The 18,705-nt window shown below is 37.4% G+C and overlaps 3 protein-coding genes across 12 annotated transcripts; all 3 read right to left on the bottom strand.

Moving 5' to 3' along the window:
* Positions 1-423: 423 nt before the first annotated feature.
* On the bottom strand, positions 424-6,774 carry LOC113700986 (uncharacterized). Of its 3 annotated transcripts, none has more exons than XM_027221415.2 (9): positions 5,929-6,770; positions 5,642-5,770; positions 5,244-5,266; positions 4,278-4,661; positions 2,233-2,525; positions 1,736-1,874; positions 1,463-1,635; positions 1,165-1,261; positions 424-1,088 (listed from the first exon to the last, which is right to left on the bottom strand). In XM_027221415.2, exons 1-9 carry the CDS (start codon positions 6,543-6,545, stop codon positions 760-762), a joined length of 2,184 nt encoding a protein of 727 aa, XP_027077216.2. In that variant the 5' UTR covers positions 6,546-6,770; the 3' UTR covers positions 424-759. The 3 variants fall into 3 exon arrangements, 2 of the variants coding, with proteins under 2 accessions (XP_027077216.2, XP_027077215.2); XM_027221414.2 differs by having other exon boundaries at positions 2,233-2,564; positions 5,929-6,769; XR_003450774.2 differs by having other exon boundaries at positions 883-1,088; positions 1,165-1,375; positions 2,233-2,564; positions 5,929-6,774.
* A 972-nt stretch (positions 6,775-7,746) lies between these two features.
* On the bottom strand, positions 7,747-11,613 carry LOC113700987 (probable LRR receptor-like serine/threonine-protein kinase At2g16250). The gene is made up of 6 exons (XM_072059994.1): positions 10,997-11,613; positions 10,772-10,906; positions 10,396-10,415; positions 9,323-9,739; positions 8,888-8,947; positions 7,747-8,738 (listed from the first exon to the last, which is right to left on the bottom strand). The coding sequence occupies exons 1-6, from the start codon at positions 11,611-11,613 to the stop codon at positions 8,614-8,616; spliced, it is 1,374 nt and encodes a 457-aa protein (XP_071916095.1). The 3' UTR covers positions 7,747-8,613.
* LOC113702470 (probable serine/threonine-protein kinase PIX13) lies at positions 10,897-18,164 on the bottom strand. Of its 8 annotated transcripts, none has more exons than XR_011818296.1 (11): positions 16,605-17,525; positions 16,367-16,495; positions 15,989-16,011; positions 14,816-15,226; positions 14,127-14,452; positions 13,657-13,792; positions 13,383-13,555; positions 13,068-13,197; positions 12,864-12,926; positions 11,316-11,643; positions 10,897-11,212 (listed from the first exon to the last, which is right to left on the bottom strand). XR_011818296.1 is itself a non-coding variant. In XM_072058976.1 (11 exons), the coding sequence occupies exons 6-11, from the start codon at positions 15,120-15,122 to the stop codon at positions 12,622-12,624; spliced, it is 1,377 nt and encodes a 458-aa protein (XP_071915077.1). In that variant the 5' UTR covers positions 15,123-15,226; positions 15,989-16,011; positions 16,367-16,495; positions 16,605-17,264; positions 17,640-17,910; positions 18,020-18,164; the 3' UTR covers positions 12,293-12,621. The 8 variants fall into 8 exon arrangements, 6 of the variants coding, with proteins under 6 accessions (XP_071915079.1, XP_071915077.1, XP_027079505.2 ...); XM_072058976.1 differs by lacking the exons at positions 10,897-11,212; positions 11,316-11,643 and adding exons at positions 17,640-17,910; positions 18,020-18,164 and having other exon boundaries at positions 12,293-12,926; positions 16,605-17,264; XM_072058978.1 differs by lacking the exon at positions 10,897-11,212 and having other exon boundaries at positions 11,238-11,643.
* Positions 18,165-18,705: the final 541 nt, after the last annotated feature.

Genomic DNA, 18,705 nt, shown 5'->3' with positions numbered 1-18,705 from the left:
ATCAACCCAACTTCAATGTGTTACATTAAAAGACAAGAATAAAGCTTCCAGGAAGGGGCACTCACCCATTTTCAACAAGTGTTTTAAACAATTTGTGCAAGATAGCCATCCAATTTTAGCGAGATAAGATGTAAGTAATATAAATGAAAAAAAAATGAGGTTTTCCTATCCTGAATGAATATAACGAGTAATTTGACCCATTGTGATCCCAGGCTTGATGCTTCTCAGACCCTTGATTTTGCGTTTGTTATTGCCCAGCTGCTCCAGAAATATAGGAGCAGAAACTGTTTTGAGAACTTCGTTGTCTAACAGTTTGAGAACTTCAGCAAAGAGTTGAAGCCAGCAGACTCCCTACTATGAAGCTATGAAATTTATATTGGATTTTCCGCTTAAAATTTGAAAGTTAGTAATGGGATCTCTCCATGACAAGACATATAAATGATAATTATTCCAGATGTGGAACATTGTTGTTACTTTGTATGCATCAAGCCCGTTTCATTTTAGCACCTAGAGAGTAAGATCATATTTGTAGAAATGTTAAGCTCAAGTGTGATTCTTGTTTTTCAACAACCATACAAAAGTGAAGAAAGAATTTCCAAGTCTCTGTGGTGTGCATCACTGGAGAAGCTGTCTGATCGATCAGCGACAACGTCCGAATATGGATCCATTCTTCTGGAAAGCATGTATAGAAAACAGAATGCACCTTGTGGGACTGCAGGTTGATGACCATGTAAATATATGCTATCTGGCTCGCAGAATTCAACCCAGTTTCCCGCCTTTCTTTGTTGGTGATTCAATAAGCTCTAATTCCTTCACAACTGCTTCCATTGATGGTCTGTATTTACAATTTTTCTCAAGACATAACAGAGCAAGCTGTGACACTTTTGTAACAGCTTCTACAGGATAGTTTCTTTCTAGCTTGGAATCCAAAACGCCGAACAAAGGCTGGCCAGATAAATCAGGCTTGATCCAATCGAGCATAACTTCTTGATCAGTCTGACAACGTGTGTCTAGCTTCTCTAAACCTGTTATCATCTCGACCAACAGAATACCGAAGCCATATACATCCATCATTGGGGACGACTTCCCTGTTAAATAAGGGTACTTGAATTATGAGTCATGATGATGAGCTTTTGTGGAATCTTAGAGATCTTTTTGGATTACCTTCACGCCAAAGTAGTTTTGGATGTACTTCATTATACGGATCTGGATCTATCAATGAGGTCTTCTGACCAAAATCTGATAACTTGGCATTGTAAGACTGGAAAAAAATGGTTTACACGTAATGGAAAGACGTGAGACTTCTTTCACTACCATCTTCTTGTCATCAGTAACATTGATAGTAATCTAGGAGAACTTCATCATATGCAGAAATCTACAACATTAAACAATTGACATTTTGGGAAATCTCACATTCTTGATGAATAAATTTATACTGCTCATAAATTCATGTCAAACATACCTGATCAAGCAATACTTTTGAGGGCTCAAAATGGTCATAGAAACCCACATATCCTGTTTTCCGTCTAATCGAACCTCGTTTCTGTGATTGATGCAAGAACGCCACACCTCGAGCTGCTCCAACTAAGATCTTAATCCTTTTTTCCCATGTAAGCGGCTGAAAGGCAGAGCCTCCTAGATGCACAGAGCCCCCGAAAAACAGGGTACAAATTACCAATGGTAAGCGAAGCAAGATTAACTGTTTCGGTAATGAAGCACACAAGGAGTATCTTACGTCTTCCAAATAGGTGGCTGGCCAAGCTGCCTTCCTGCATGAACTCATACACAAGAAATAGCTCTTTGTTCTCCCAACAGTATCCAAGGAGCTTAACTATGTTTGGATGAGAAAGCCTTCCATGCAAGACCACCTCAGACTACAGACCGAAACAAAAAATTTGAAAAGAAAAAATAAAGGCATTTCGGACAACTAAGAAATATCAAGTTACATAAGAAACCAAATCAAATTGGTCTTCTGATCATGGGTGACACGGGGAAGGAAATAGTAGATTTGTTAACAATTACCTATTTTACGTCAGAAGTGCCAAGACAAAGTACTTCAAGAGGGATAGCAACATAGATTAACAGAGAAGAATATAGTGCTCCAGTCATTGTGAGCCAGAGACAACCAAATTACGGGTAGGGACTAGGGAGGCGCAATTGTGAGGAACAAGAAGTTAGAAACCAATTCAAGACTATCACGGATCGGCTGGTTACATGTTTTGTGGGAATTACCTGCCACCTGTTTCGAAATGCTGGAATACACCAGGAATACACTTCTTTAACAGCAATTAGTGCTTCACTTCCACTCTCTGACATGGACTTTTCATGAAGCGAACCTTTGTATACTCTCCCATATGCACCTTCTCCCAGCAATGTGTCAATTTCAAAATTTCTTGTAGCAGCCTTCAGTTCCGAATAAGTAAAAATCCTTAAATTGGGGGTGGCCAATATTTCTCCCAGTGGATAAACCTTCTTACTCGCATTAACTTCTGAGAACTCATAGCTCCCTGAAGCAGTGCTGCTCCCTGTGGATTTGGCATTTTCAGTTGCCTGTGACATCCGTCCTACATGGTACAGATAAGTGGTTGTCCTTTTTTATCAGCAATAATTTCCAAGAACAAAAGTGAATGGCAATCCTTTCGCCATGCTGCTACAATTAAAAACAAAAGGGCGGAAGAAGAGAAAGAAAGAAAAATATTTTATGTTTTCGTTATGATGTCAAAATTTCAGGTTTTATCCGCACCTGGTTCTTTGTATAGTGTCTACAGAGATGTTAAAAGGAAGTAAATATCTTGAAAAATCGTCGGCTAACTGACAATGTTCACCAACAAAATACGAAATTATCATCATAAAGGACCAAATGACACTTCTTATCAGTTAGAATCAGGTTTTCAAATTCCAAGTTGATCAAAAAATTACCCATAAAAATTGTACTCAGCAGGCTGAGAAGCGAATCTATGGCTTAAAATGGTCTTTTAGTGGACGCAAGGTGAACTAGTAAAATAAGTTTGAAAGAACAGAACACTCAAAAAGCACATACAGCCCATCAAAAAACGGCAGACCGGAAAACTCAAAGTAACTGTATAAGGCTGATATTGACAAAGAAAACGAAGAAACTAAACAGGCTTGATAGGAAAAACATAGCCGATCATCAGAATATATTTCAATCAATGACGGAGACAAGGGGGCTGAGGGGGCCATGAGTTTTAAAAATTTTAATTCATAATATATAAATATATGTATAAGACAAAGTTGACCCCCTGATTTTTTACAATTTTAGTTTATATTATGAGAGTTTATATATACATATATATATATATATATATATATATCTATGTGTATATGAATTTGTCACCTTTGATTTAATTTTTTCTTCAAAAAAGTTATTTATTTTTTATTGTGCTAATTATTTAACGTTCAAAAAATTAAACATATAATTTGATGATCCATAGTAAATTGACCCAAGTCGATATATAATAATAAAAGACTCAATTCATAATTATCAATGGGCTAAACCAAAAATAATTACTTTATTGGTCCATATACAAATATACAACTTAGCATAATTGATAAAAAAAAATGTAAAATTAGTGATTTATCCTCCTGTTGACTTATATACAAATATACAAATAATTACTTGAAAGCTTGGTGAAGATAAGAAATTAAGTGATCTATCCTGTTGTTGACAGATTGATTATATTTGTTCTCACTCTTCCTGTGTCAACTGCAACTATAGAACGTACATTTTCAATTATGAATATAATCAAAACAAAACTCCAAAGAATGATTGTCTAACAATGTACATAAAAAAAGGAAAGTTGTTCAAGAATTTAGCACTGATTCAATTTAGTTCTGTGAAAGAACATAAATCTCAATTTACTTTTAAGAAAAGAGGTTGAAATATCAAGATATGCTAACATAACTTTTATCTTTTATTAATTAAAAATAGTTATATTTTGTTTTTGCATAAGTGACATATTGGAGCATCTTCTCATAATGTACAAATTAGATAATTTGTGATGTTATAAGATATTTAATTAAAGGTTAATTCTTGCCCTAATTTTTGTTATGACTGTGCTGCTTATTTATGAAATAGACATGCCTTTATAATTAAAGTTAATATTTGATATTTTAAGATGTCATATATTTAAATAAATGAGAACTATTTTGAACATAACATATTAAGGTAATTTTGTTCCAAAAAATTTTGGCCCCCCGAAGGAAAAAATCTTGGCTCCGTCACGGAACCTCTATCCCAGTGATCAATACACGCCTACCTATTGTTTTAGATCCCTCAGGAACTGCTGGCATTGTAGGAGGTGGGAAAAGTTTGTTGGGATGACTAGCAGCTTGAAGTTGTTGATTACCGAACCTTGTTGATTTAACACGTTTCAAAGCCTCGAGTATTTCTGACATTTGGGGCCGCTTAGAAGGCTTGTGGTGGACACAAGCCTTGGCAATGAAAGCAACTGCCCAAACTTCTGTCAAATGCTGTTTCTTGTCTTTTGAAACAACAACATAGCGTAGGGTCTTTTCCATCCAATCCTTCTCCTTCGTAATGGAGTCATTGGCAGCACTAGCACCCAGCTTGCTGGTGACTAGCTCAAGCAAAATCTTGCCAAAGCAATAAACATCATAAGAGCGTCTTGCCGTAGATTTACCTGCAGTTCAGGAGATGGATTAAGACAATGACATAGTTGAAAATCAGCATCCTTTTGTGCTTGACATATCAAACTTTTTTATACTTTAATCCTTCCGTGTCCAATATATAAGTGATTGGATGTCCTGATGCGCTTCTTCGTCACACATACTCTTGCTATTAATAAATGAGACTTCTATTTGTTGCCAAAACAAAGGAAAGCCCCGAACAATCTAATGCAATATGTAATGACAACATCTACAAGTGATTAAATAGTTCGGGGATTATCAAACGATGGTGTGCTCGATCAGAGCCTTGCATCAGTCCATATGGGAAGACAGATGGTTTGCCCAATATGTCATGGTCTAAATGGGAAGAATGTGAAGTGTTTTTAGCATAATCACCAACATCTGGAGCAAATACATACTGAAACAAAACCTCTGGTGGTGTTTTGTATTACTTTGGTTTTTCGACAGTGCTGACAGCTGATGTGTAATGATAGCTTGCTACCACGACCAAAAAATTTAAAGAATTCACTCTAGCTTCGAGACACAGTTAGATAAAACAAGATAATGCAGAAGATGAAACGTCAAAAGTACCATACCTGGACTGATTTGTTCAGAAATTCTGCCATAAAAAAAGAAAGATTGTCAATGCCTTAACAAAGACAGGCTAGTTTCTAGCATTATGAAAATAGAACTTGGACCATTCTGATTTGTAAGCAAGCATGAAGCGAACCAAAATGTCGTCAAAAATGCTTGAGCTTCAAAACCAATCCAATTCAGAGAAGTTATTACTCAAATTAGGACTACAATTGAATTCTAAATTTTTCACATGATACTGGAAACTGATATCATCATTTTGGAATTTTTGAATAAACAAACTTTTTGTTTGCAAGTCAACTGAGTTAAAGTACGGCAAAATCTAGGACATTTATCCTTAATACTTCTTAATAATACAGAATCGTTGTAAGCAATGTCACAGCCTCATGCAAGTACTCACTTTGGCAACCGCAGGAACCGAGCAATCCCAATCTGATTGTTTTCTTTTTCTTCAATGCAGACACCTGCAAGGCTTCCTAACCTCACTTCAAAGTCATCATCAAGTAGTATGCTGCTAGCTTGAATGTCCCTTTAAGATTCAGAAGAGAAGAATCAGAAATGAAGACCATAACGTCATGTTCTACAATCAAATCCCCTCCCTTAGGCCCCAACACCAGAAAAATTTAGAAAGAAAAAGACAAAACAGTGACATTAGGAATCTATCTAGATATGCTAGCACTGGGTTACCTATGAACAAGGGGTGGAAAACATTCATGATGGAGATAACATAAGCCCTCTGCCACTCCAGTTGCAATCTTCAACCTCGTGGTCCAATCTAATGATGGTAACTGGTTAGTGTCATCATGCCCCAATAAACTTCCCAGGTCCTTGTTAGGGGTGTATTTGTAAACAAGAAACTTCTGATATCCGTTCTCCAAACAATGCCCCAGAAGGGGGATCAGCCTAGAATGATAAACCATGCTGCAAATTTCCAATTCTGACATAAAACACAATTCATTCTCAGAGCAAGAAACATCGACTTGTTTAATTACCACTTCTGTGCCACCTTGCAAAACACCATAAAAGAATTTGCCAGAATGGCCATGCTTGATGAGATTGGAGTCACTCAAGAAACGTGTAGCTTTAAGAATTTGACTATAAGTAAATGAATCCCCAACTAATAAGCTCCCGAAGTTAAAAGATGAAACTTGGCCAGTCTGAGAACTGAAACTGAGAGATGGTGATCCTGATAACAGTGATGCTGAGGAAACATCACTCGGGGTTCTCAGAGCAGTGAGCCGGAGCTCCTCTCTGCGCAGAGTAGCTGTAACCAGCCGTTCCCAATTGTCATAAACCGCAGCCATATATGGTGATCAATCCCTTCTTCCCGTATAATTCTTGGTGATGAAAGACACCAAAATACTTGTATTCAACAGGATACAAACAGACTAATCCCACCCCAAACCTAAATTGTAGAAAACAGAAAGGTAGCATTGTGCCATGCCAGTCTCGGAGATGAAGTCACGCTGTATTATGGACGTCAGCCTGGTCCATGGGAGAACAGTAATCACAGAAAAAAATGAATTTTCTTTGTTCTTTCTCCAGTTGACTGAGTCAAGTTCAAAGCTTTACCAAAAAAAAAATTTTAAAAATTTAAAAATGTTAAGGTAATCTATTTTTAAACTGCTCGAATAATTTTGTAATAACATATAACCTTTGGACGGTGTTTATATAAACCTCTACATGCAACCTTTACATGTCAGCGTACAAAGTATAGATGCAGGCAATAATATTAAAACTCATATTTGAGGATGTAGCTCCGATTTATCATGATAGGATTTTCCTCGCATTTTTTCATACATTCAAGTACAAAGCTAATGGATGGATGACCAAGTGTCTGATATTAAGATGGAGACTGTGGAAGAGATTCGTCAAGGGTTCAGGTTTACGTTTGCTTTTGATTGTTTCCATCTACTCAAGTCTTTCTACTCTTGTCAAGTGTTCCTATAGGCTAACCCAAACCCAAAAAAAAATGCAAGCAACAACTTGCCTTTGTTATTGCCCAGCTGCTCAAGAAATATAGGGTCAGAAAATGTTTGAGAACTCCATCAACTTATATATTGACCCATCTAAAATTTTGAATGTCTCCTTTTTTTTATTTACATTTCCTCCCTTGATAAATTAAGAATTCTTAATTCTTATGCTTCATAAAGGTGTTAGATCTTATTAAGATTAGTTATTGATATAAATTCAAAAACAAACTCTTTTGACATTTTTAAACTACCACCACGTTATAGCGAAACTTAGATGTCAAAATATAATTGACATAACGGAGAAAGTATGTTTAACATAAGCATTTTTTTTTTGTTGTAAATTTGCTCTGATTATATTCGATGTGGTGTCCAAAGTTGAACCTTATGACTTTAGATCCTGACTCCGCCACTGATAAACTCTTTCCCAGTTAGCATAACAAGAAACTGGCTCCAATATGTCTCGGTTTACAGCAGAACAGAATTTAGTACAGCTTACCAAAAGAAGAAGATAGTGAACACGAAGTTCCCCGTGTCAGAAAATATATCAGATCTCTATAACCTTAAATTGACAAATGACAAAAAATACAATAAAATCTTCTCAATATCCAGAAAAAAGGTACCTTTTCTACGAATTCTAAGGACATGAGTGGTTGATTTTTACAACAAATTGCTGACTGACAAAATATCAGCACAAAATATCAATTTTGTTCTGTAGGATTTCTATCGCTACAAGAAAAATGGGCTCTTAACTACTTGTACGAGGCGGGATTGGAGAACAATGATTGGAATATAGTCTAAGGGTACAGGAAAAACATATATATAAGGAGCTGCTCTTTGAGAAAGCTAGTCCAGCCGCTATGCACTTATATGGAGTGGATGGGAACCACGGGATGGATATCCTTCATTCCTTGGTTGCAGACCACTTCCTCGGGTGGAGTTCATCTCCTGCCCTTTTCGCTTTTAATTGGCAGATTCAATGTTTTCTAGTACCTCCACAACTTGTTCCATTAATGGTCTTGACAAGGGGTTCATAGCAAAGACATTTTACGGAAAGCTGAGCCATTTCTACACACCATGCAGGAATAGAAAAGAATATAGAGCTCAAGTCCTCTATAAGCAAGCGATAACCATATTACAAATAGGTAGGAACAATTGGTACCAAACGAAGGCTGTCAGAGATGGGCTGGTTACAAGTTTCGTGGAATTACCGGCCATCGTTGAAATTGCGGAATGTACTCAGCATAAACTTTTTTAACAGCAATTACTGCTTCAGTGCCACAGTACGTGGACGTCTGATGAAGCAAACCTTTGTATACCCTCCCAAACGCACCTCCTCCCAAAAATGTGTCAATTTTGAAATTTCTTGTAGCAGCCTTAAGCTCCAAGTATGTAAAAATCCTTAAAATACAGTTAGCCAAGATTCCACTGCGTGGATAAACCTCTTCGTTCGCATGAACACGTAGTTCCATGAAGCAGTGCTGTTGCCTGAGGATCTGGCATTTTGTATTGCCTGTGAAAGCCGTCCTACATGACAAAGATAGGCGGTTGCCATTTTTCTATAAGTCAATAGAATCAAAGAACTAATGCCAATATACTCCTATTTCCGTGCTGTTATATTCAAAATCAAAAAGGGCAAAAGAAGAAAGAAAGAAAAAGATTTTTCGTTCTTATACGTTTTTGTTCTGATATCAAAACTCCAGGTTTTCTCCGGCATCGGCTTCCTTGTATTCTGTCTAGACAGATGTTAGAAAGAAGAAATATCTCCAAAACTCATCAGCTAAACAAAGTATGGACTAATCATCATACAAGATCAATTGAACCTGCTCATCAATTACAATCAGGTGGTTAAATTCCCAGTTGATCCAAAAAAATTTCCAACCAAATTGTACTACGCAAGCTGCCATGTGAATCTATGGCTTAATATGGACTTTCCGTGGATGGAGGGTGAACTAGTATGTAAAGTTTAGAGTTGATTTGCCACCATATGAACAATCAAAAACAAAATATACCCCATCAAAGAACAACTGATTGGAAAATATCTTAAGCTAATATCTTGACAGGAAAAAGAAGAAAATGAACAGGCTTGACAGAAATCAATATACACCTACCTATTGTTCGAGATCCCTCAGGAAGTGCTGTCATTGTAGGAGGTGGGAAAAGTTTGCTGGGATAACTAGCAGGTTGAAGATGTCCATTACTGACCCTGGTCAATTTAATATGTTTTACAGCCTCAAGTATTTCTGGCATTTGTGGCCGCTTGGAAGGCTTGTGTTGGACACAAGCCTTGGCAACAAAAGCAAGTGCCCAGACTTCCATTAAAAGATGCTCATCTATGATTAAGGAATTGTCTACAATGTTTAGGATGAGTTTCTTATCGTTTGAAACAACATAGCTTAGGGCGTTTTCCATCCAATCCTTCATACTGGAGCCATTGGCAGCACTGACACCCAGGTTGCCAGTGACTAACTCAAGTAAAACATTTCCAAAGCAATACACATCATAAGAACAACTTGTAGTAGATGTACCTGCAGCATAGGAGATAGATGCAGAGAATTATGTTTGTGAGAATCAGCATTGAGTTGTACTTATCATGTCAAAACATCTTCTATTCTTAATCTTCCAGAAAAAGAAGAATAATGCTTTCCATGAACTTCCCTTTCCTATTTATGGGTGATTGGAAATGCTGATATGCTTCTTCATTGCATATAATCTGCTCTTCAAAAATGAGAGATTTCTATTTGTTGCCAAAACAAAGGAAAACCCAGAACAAACTAGTGAAACAGGTGAGCACAACATCTACAGTTTGAAATAGTTCAGGGACACAGAGATAACAGGGGAAATAGAAGGATGGTAACCTCAGATAAGTCTATCAAACTAGTACATATAAACAGTGAAGACAGATGGTTTCCCAAATATGTCATAGTCCAAATTGGCAAGAATGTGAAGTACTTTAAGCAGAATCAAAAACATCTGGAAGCCAAAACAAATAATAATTGAAACAAAGTCCCTGGTGATGTTATAATACATGCACTGTTGGGTATTGCTAATCGCTAATGACAGCTTGGTACCACCATCAGACAATTCAGGAATTGACTCTAAACGCAGCATCAAGACACCATCATGAAAAGCAGAAGATGACTGACACAGGATGTAAAGTAAAATTTGAATCCAAGTCCCATACCTGTGGTTTGTTTTGAACCCCTACATTAAAGGAAGAAAGATTGTCAATACAATACCTTAATCAAGGGAGGACTGGTTCTAGCATCATGAAAAATGGAACTAGTCCTATTCTGATTTATAGGCATAAAGAGAACCACATTGTTGTCATACTAAGCTTGAGTTTCAAAAGAAGTCCACTGCAGAGAAGTTTTTACTGAACTCATAATTATAATTTAATTCAGAATTTTTCTCACATAATATCCGAAACTGATAATATAACTTTGGCATTCCAAAGATATTTATAAGCAGTTCTCCTCAATGAAATTATTATTGTTTATAAGCCAACTAATTGCTCGTTATAGAATGGTAAACTCTTGTACATTCATGCAAGTGCTTACTTTGGCAACCTCAGGAACCTAGCAATCCTACTTTGGTTGTAGACTTGTTCTTCAATGCAGACCGCAGTAAGGCTCCCTAGCCGCACTTCAAAGTCATCATCAAGTAGTATGCTGCTAGCAGTTAAAATTCCCATTCTGCATGCCCCAAAGCCTTTAAAAGAAATAAAAACAGAAAGAAAGGGGTTAATATTAGGAAGCTGTCTTGACATGCTAGTATTAAGATACCTATGAACAAGGGGTGGAAAACATTTGTCATGTAGGTAGCATAAACCCTCTGCAACTCCAGTTGCAATCTTCAACCTCACTGTCCAATCTAACGACGGTAGTTGTTTAATTTTATCATACCGCATAAAACTTGCCAGGTCCTTGTTAGGGGTGTATCTGTAAACCAGAAACTTCTCGTGTCCATTCTCCAAGCAGTGCCCCAGAAGAGGGACCAGTCTAGAATGATATAACATGCCACAAATTTCCAATTCTGACATTAAACATAATTCATTCTCAACGCAGGAAAGATCAACTTTCTTAACTACTACTTGTGTCCCACCTTCCAAAACTCCATAAAAGAGTTTTCCAGAGTGGCCATGCTTGATGAGATTTGAGTCACTCAAGAAATCTGTAGCTTTAAGAATTTGATGATATGTAAATGACTCCCCAACTAATAAGCTCCAAGAACTTAAAGATGAAACCTGGCGTGGGTTTGAGCTGAAATTGAAAGAGGGCGATGCTGATGCAGATGATAGTGAAAATACATCACTCGGTGTTCTTAGACCACTTAGCCACAGCTCCTCTCTGCGCAGAACAGCAGTGACCAGCCTTTCCCAGTTGTCATAAACTACAGTCATCTTTAATTGATCAGTCCTTCTTTAAGTTGACTGGTGAATTGTTAGTGCAAGATCTTCAGATTTTGGCGTCAACACATTCCTTAAAATATGTATGGTGCTGTGTAATTAAGAGGATATTGAAGAAGAATTGATCAGTGTTGTTGGAGTCTTGGTTGCATCTTCAAGGCTTCAATCCCAAGTCTTTTATTAATCTTTGACTTATGTCCTGTCTAGTTGAATGGGACAAAAGAAAATCCCCCTCGGGTATTGTCGCGTAATAAGATATAAGAACTAATTCCAAGCCAACAGGTCCCTTTTTTTTGCCCCTTTTTCGGTTCTTGTTCATCTTTTGTTTAATAGTAGAAGTCTGCTTGCCTGGTTTTTTCCAAGTCAACATATTTGCTTCGACAATATCCAACATTAGCTAGACGTAAATACCAACTCTCAGTTTACAGCAGATCAAATTTAGTACAACTTATCCAGGGAAGAAGATGGTAAACACGAAGTTCCCATTGGCAGAAAACAAATAGGATCACTACAGCCATAAATAGACAAATAAACTAATATACAATAACTTTTCTCAATGGCCACCGCCCCCCCCCCCCCCCGCCCCCCACCACCACTCCCCCAAAAAAAAGTTACATTTCCTACGAATTCAAAGAACATCAATTGGTTGATTTTAACCAAAAAAAAAAAGATCTGATGAAAGATCAGCTATATCAATTATGCTCATATGATTTGTACTGCTAGAAGAACAACATAATGAACTCTTAACTACTTGTAAAAGGTGGGATTGGTGAACACAAATTGGAAGTGGTCAAAGTGTACAGAAAAAACAGATAAAGAATGAGCTATTCTTTAAGAAAGCAAGTCCAGCTACTATGCACTTTTATGGAGTGGATGGGAATCATGGGATACATATCCTTCATTCCTTTGTTGAAGTGGAGAACTATGATGCAACTCATCAAGTGCTTCTGACCACGTGCAAAACTGTCTTGCAGAGGAGTTTATCTTCAGGCCTTTTGGGTTTCAATTCGCAGATTTAATGTTTTCTAGTAACTCCACAACTTGTTCCATTGATGGTCTCAATAGGGGATCATACATAAGACATTTTACAGCAAGCTGAGCCATTTCTACAGCACCTTTTGAAGAATATTTGCCTTCTAAGCGGATATCAATTATATTCTCCAACATTCTCCTGTTAGTTAAGTGAGACGAAATGAAATGATGCAGCCTGGATCTCGTAAACTTTGGATGATTCACACCTATACCTGTCAGCATTTGGACCAATACAACACCAAAACCATATACATCGCTCTCCATAAGCAAATTCCCTGTTTAAAAAGAATTAACACAATTGAGACTACATCTTTCTCTCGGCATCTTGTGCAAATTAAACTTCTATAAAGAAAGTTTACTCAGAGCTTCTGCTCAACCTCGAGTACGTAAGTGACTGAGATTTCTGGTTGGATTACCTGTCGGATAATACTCAGGAGCAGCATATACATAACTTTCCGGGTTACATTTGATGGGATCTGCTTCATAGTCGATGTCAGGAGGATCTATCCTAGTCACACCATAACCTGATATCTTCGCATTGTATGCCTACAAAGAAATTGTTTAACAAGGAAATTAGGCTTGTCTTGCTAATATGGTGTCGTCAACATTAGTTAACAATGGAAATCAGCAACCTAAGTGTAGGCAGAAACCTCCAAGCTTTGGCAAACAAATTTATGAGAAATCTTGCTTGCAATAAATCAATATTTGTTGAAATCCTGCATCCAACTTACATCATCAAGCAAAATCTTTGAGGGCTTGAAATATCTATAGAAACCTTCTCCCATGTTCTTCTGGTTAAAGGAACCTTTTCTCTCTAGTGCATGTAAGAATGCCAGACCTCGGGCTGCTCCAATTAAAATCTTAAGCCTTATGTCCCATGGAAGTGGCTGAACATCAGAGTACCCTATGGAATCAAAGCAACACGAAATTGATTTCTTAGGATGGCAGATCAGTATAGCTGGTGGTAGACTAACTGAAATTGTTAAAATCAGAATCATAATCTACATGTAAAAAGGTGAGAGTCCAAGCTGCCTCTTTGCATATATTCATAGATAAGTAGTGGCTTTTCATTCTCCCAACAGTAGCCAAGGAGCTTAACAAGGTTAGGATGAGACAGCCTTCCAAGCATGTTTAGCTCAGCCTAACCAAAAAAAGAAGGGGGAGAGAAGTGAAGCATTGGAACAAATCCGAAGAATTTTGCAGTAGACAAAGAAAGTTAAAGTTTCTTAACAGATCATAATTAGGAGGACTAATCTACTGGGTTGTCCTTATATCTACCTCAGAAGTGAAGGAAATTAATTACTGCAAAAGAGATAGCAGCATACATTTACAGAAATGAAGGTCTCAGTAAAGCATATGCTAGAGACTCAAATCAAAAGACTGGAGCAAAAATAGTGAAGTGAGGAGAAATTAGAGGAAACTGGATATGAAGTGACTGTCAAATATAAGTTAGTGACAAGTTTAGTGTGTATTACCTGCCAGTCTTTAAGTCCTAGCACAGTGTCATTGTAAAATCTTTTAACAGCAATTAGTGATTGAGTGCCACTCTTTGCGGTTGACTTATAATGAAGCAAACCTTTGTGCACTCTCCCAAATTCACCCTCTCCCAGCAAGGTGTCAGTTCTGAAATTTCTGGTAGCAATCTTGAGTTCCAAATAAGTAAAAGCACATAAACTGGGGCTGTCCAAGATCTCTCCATTTGGCTTAACCTTTTCAGTGCCATTAGCATCCGAGAACTCATGGTTACCTGAACTGGAGCTGCCGCATGAAGAGGTAATGTGGTTGGACGGCGTTGTCCATCCTACAACATACCGATAAGCCCTTAAAATTTATAAGATTATCAGTACGTAATGAACTAAAGCTAGAAATGATCTTGTTCCCATGCTGTCAAAATCAAAACTAAAGGGGACACCAAAAACATATACAAGGAAAACTAATCTGGTACACATTGTATTTCATCATGCAATAAAATTAAGTTAGTACTCCTCTCTTTCTTTTGCATCGAGAAGTGGTAAAGAAATGCAAAAGAAAAAGGCAGCCAAAAAATCATCAGTCAAGTAAATTTCTTTTCTTGAATGCAAAAAGATATCAAAGAATTACTAAATATTAATATCAGAAGAATAGTTGCACCTTCTGATGTAGTGTTGCAATCAGATAAATTTACCTAGTACTTTAGATCCCTTAGTAATTTCTGGCCTTGTAAGAGCTGGGCCAAGTGAATTGGGATGACCAGCACGCTGAAGGTTTTTGACAGTGAAGGTAGCTGATTTGGTACCTTGTAAAGCCTCAAGTACTTCTTCCATTTGGGGCCGCTTAGATGGTGTGGCTCTGAGACAGGCCTTGGCAACAAAAGCAACTGCCCATACTTCCATCAAATCATGTGTGATTAAAGTTGGGTCTGCAATGTTTACAATGAGTTTCTTGTTGTCTGGATTAATGTAACGCAGGGTGTTTTCCATCCAAGCCTTCATAATTGAGTCATTGGCATCACTGATGCCCAACTCTCCTGTGATTAGTTCAAGTAAAACCTTTCCAAAGCAATATACATCGTAGGCACATGTTGCATTAGATGTACCTGGTCATTCAAGATAAGAGTTCGACTAGTGAAATCAGTTCAGCCCCTTAACCTTCTGGACTTTTTAATCAAACTTCCTCCAGATTTATATGTGAAGCAGATTAAATAGAATTGTTAAATGAACAAGAAGGAATTTGCCTAAAAAAGTCAAGCTTACTTCTGCACATAAGCAGAGGAATCAGCTTCTTAGGTTCTATACTTTTGCCTTTTAAACTCTTTCACAACATCACAAGAACACATTGTTTGAACGTTGTTTGCTTAAAAGAACATTTCTCCAGCTAATTTTCCTTTTTAACCTTTTTTTTTTTGTGATAGACCATGCTGTCTGCTTCTTTTTGCAACATCATATGCTATACCAGAATGAGAGAAATTCTTTTTGCCAAAAATAGAAATTCCACAGACAACTAATGGGAAAAGTAACCAAACCATCTGTCATTCTAAGGATATCAAACATTTTTAAAAAGTCCCAAGGTGGTCAAGAAAGATGGTTTGCCAAGTATAGTCTAGATGGCAATGGTGTCAAGTTTTTTAAAATTTCACTGACATAAGGCGGAACAATTCCTGTTTTAAACAGAGCTTCTGGTGATCATGGTAACAGCTTCAAGCCATCTTTGTATCTTTGGATATTGCTAGTGACCTCTCTCTGCTCTGCAGATGCTTTAAAAAATTGACCCTAAAACTAACAGTCAAGCTACTGGCATTTCAAGTAGGATAACAAAGAAGGAAAGTGCAGGATGTAAAAGTAATCTGAAAGTCCCGTACCAGAATTGCTTTGTTCATAACCCCTGCATACAAAGAAAATCTGTCAAAAAACTCAACAACAATAAAAACGAAACATTTAGAAATGAAGTCAAATTGGTCAAAAGAAAGAGGCTAGTTTTAATTTAATATGGTTGAAGTACCAAGCACATGAGGACTCAAAGCAACTCTCATAAATTACAATTAAGAAATCTATTCTATTTTCTCACATGATTCTCTGGATCATAGTTACTGTCAGCTACAGCAAGCATCAATCTATGCTCTCCCAAGAATAACCTTATTTGTAGATTTAAGCCAAGCAAATACTAACCTATGGCTCGATTTTTGTAAGTTCATCAATAAGAGAACTGCTATAAGTATCAATATAAAGTAAAAACTTACTTTGGCAACCGCAGCAACCTTGCAATCCTGTTCTGATTGCTGTCCTTTTCTTCAAAACAAACCTCAGCAAGGCTCCCCAAATGCACTTGAAAGTCGGCATCAAGCAGAAAGCTGCTAGCTCGAATATCTCTTTAAGAATCAAAGTGAAGCAAGTGAATTGCCTTATGATAATAATCCACACTCAAAATCCTTCCCAAGCCCTCAAAAGCGAAGATTGCCTGGAATAGATTTGGGATACCTATGAACAAGGGGTGGAAAACATTCATGATGTAGATATATAAACCCTCTGCAGCTTCAGTTGCAATCTTCAACCTTGTTATCCAATCTAACGGTGGTACTCTGCTATAACCCTCATCACTACCCGAGACACTTTCTCTATGCAAAAAATTGGACAAGTCCTTATTAGGCATGTACTTGTAAACTAGAAATTTTTTGTTTCTACTCTCGAAGCAATATCCCAGAAAAGGGATCAGTCTGGAATGATAAATCATCCCACAAATTTCCAATTCTGATATTAAATAAAATTCTGTGTCTACGGGCGACAGATGAAGTTTCTTAACTACCACTTCAGCCCCACTTTCGAGAACACCGTAATAGAGATCCCCGGAGTGGCCGTGCTTGATGAGATTGGAGTCGCTCAAGAAATCTGTAGCTTGAAGAATTTGACAATACGTAAATGAATCCCCAACTGATAAGCTCCTGAAATTTAAAGATGAAACTTGGCCGATCTGAGAACTCAAATTAAAGGATGGAGATGCTGATAATAGTGATACTGAGGAAACTTCACTAGGGGTTCTCAGAGCAATGAGCCGGAGCTCCTCCCCGTTCAGAGTAGCTCTAACTAGCCTTTCCCAATTGTCATAAATCACAGCCATGTATGATGATCAATCCCTTCTTCCTGTAATGATGACAAAAACTATTAATTGTGGAAATCTTGGTGATCATAGACATTAAAATGCTTGTATTTAACAGGATCAAATAGCAAATCCCAATTCCCACATAGTCAAAGACAGCAATCTCGTAGGCCAAAATCTGTGTGTTTATGTACGTCAGGGTCCACGGGAAACAATTCCCACAGAGTCAAAGACAGCAATCTCGGAGGCCAAAATCTGGATAGAGAGAATTTGGTTTGCTTAATTTATTCTCACAAATCCCAATCACCTTTTTATCTTCTCAATCATCTTTTTATCTCACATACATCACATCACAAAAAGTGCTACAGTAAATATCTCAAATAAATCATCCAAATAAACTCTTATCCAAACAAACTCACATGTGTGTTTATGTACGTGAGGGTCCGCGGGAAAAGTTAGAATCAAATAAAATAAAGAGCGCCTTTTTTCTTCTGCTCTTCTCCACTGGTCCAACTCAGGTTCAAGGCGTTGCACAAAAGAAATGGTAAATTGCTATGACGGATTATGGAACCTTCGTTGACATTTCACTCTTCTTCTTTGTCTTAAATTGTGACATTGATTTTCTCAAGTCCCAGTGGTAGTTCAGTCCAACGAAACAAAATAAACAAACCCTCCTTCCTCTCAAACATCCTGAAAATAAGTACAAAAATTTTCAGAGATGAGGCTTTTTCAGTGGCGTAATACTATGGATTCCTTATAAACGAGGGGAAAAACTTTGAATATCAAACTTGCTGCGTACCTTGGAATATGTGGTATTGCAGATTAACCAGAGAATGCAGACTTATTTTCTTGCGGAAAAATATCAAGACCAATTCCGTGGGAGTGAGGAATGTCCTTCCTCATTCCTCAGTTGGACTCTAGAGCCAACGAAGACACTGCTGACCATCATCAGCAAAGATTGTCTTGGTTTTCATTAGGAGATTGAATGTGTTGTATTACTTTTAGAACTTGCTGCATTGATGGTCAGAATTCAGGTCGATTCTGAAGCATCCTTTAGCAAATTGAGAAAATTCTTTGGCAGCTTTTTAAGGATATGCAGAAATGATCAGATAGTGAGTGAATCTTTTTTTCCAATTTGGCACCTGTTATCATATTTATATTCTACTCCCTGAAATAAACGTCAAATACTAAAAGTGAGTAGAATCCAGCAAATAAATCCACATCAAGTCAGATAATAGGAGGAATTAATAATAAAATAAATGAATAAATTACAACCTATCAGTGAAGTAGACTGAGGCACAGTACCCAGAAGGTCCAAAAGAACACTTTTCATCTCCAAACTCCAAGGTGGAATTTCTGGCTGCACAGAGTCAGATTCCACTGCAAAAGAGGCAATGTTGTTGTACTCCAATTCAACGCTATTCCACATTCCAGGAAAGTTTTATTGGATTACGTGGTCAGGTTTGAAATACTGACTGGGCCTAA

Source organism: Coffea arabica, chromosome 7e (genome assembly GCF_036785885.1).
Source record: "Coffea arabica cultivar ET-39 chromosome 7e, Coffea Arabica ET-39 HiFi, whole genome shotgun sequence".
Taxonomy (NCBI): Eukaryota; Viridiplantae; Streptophyta; class Magnoliopsida; order Gentianales; family Rubiaceae; genus Coffea; species Coffea arabica.
The sequence above is the reverse complement of the archived record's forward strand: the minus strand, read 5'-3'. Positions and strand labels throughout refer to the sequence as shown.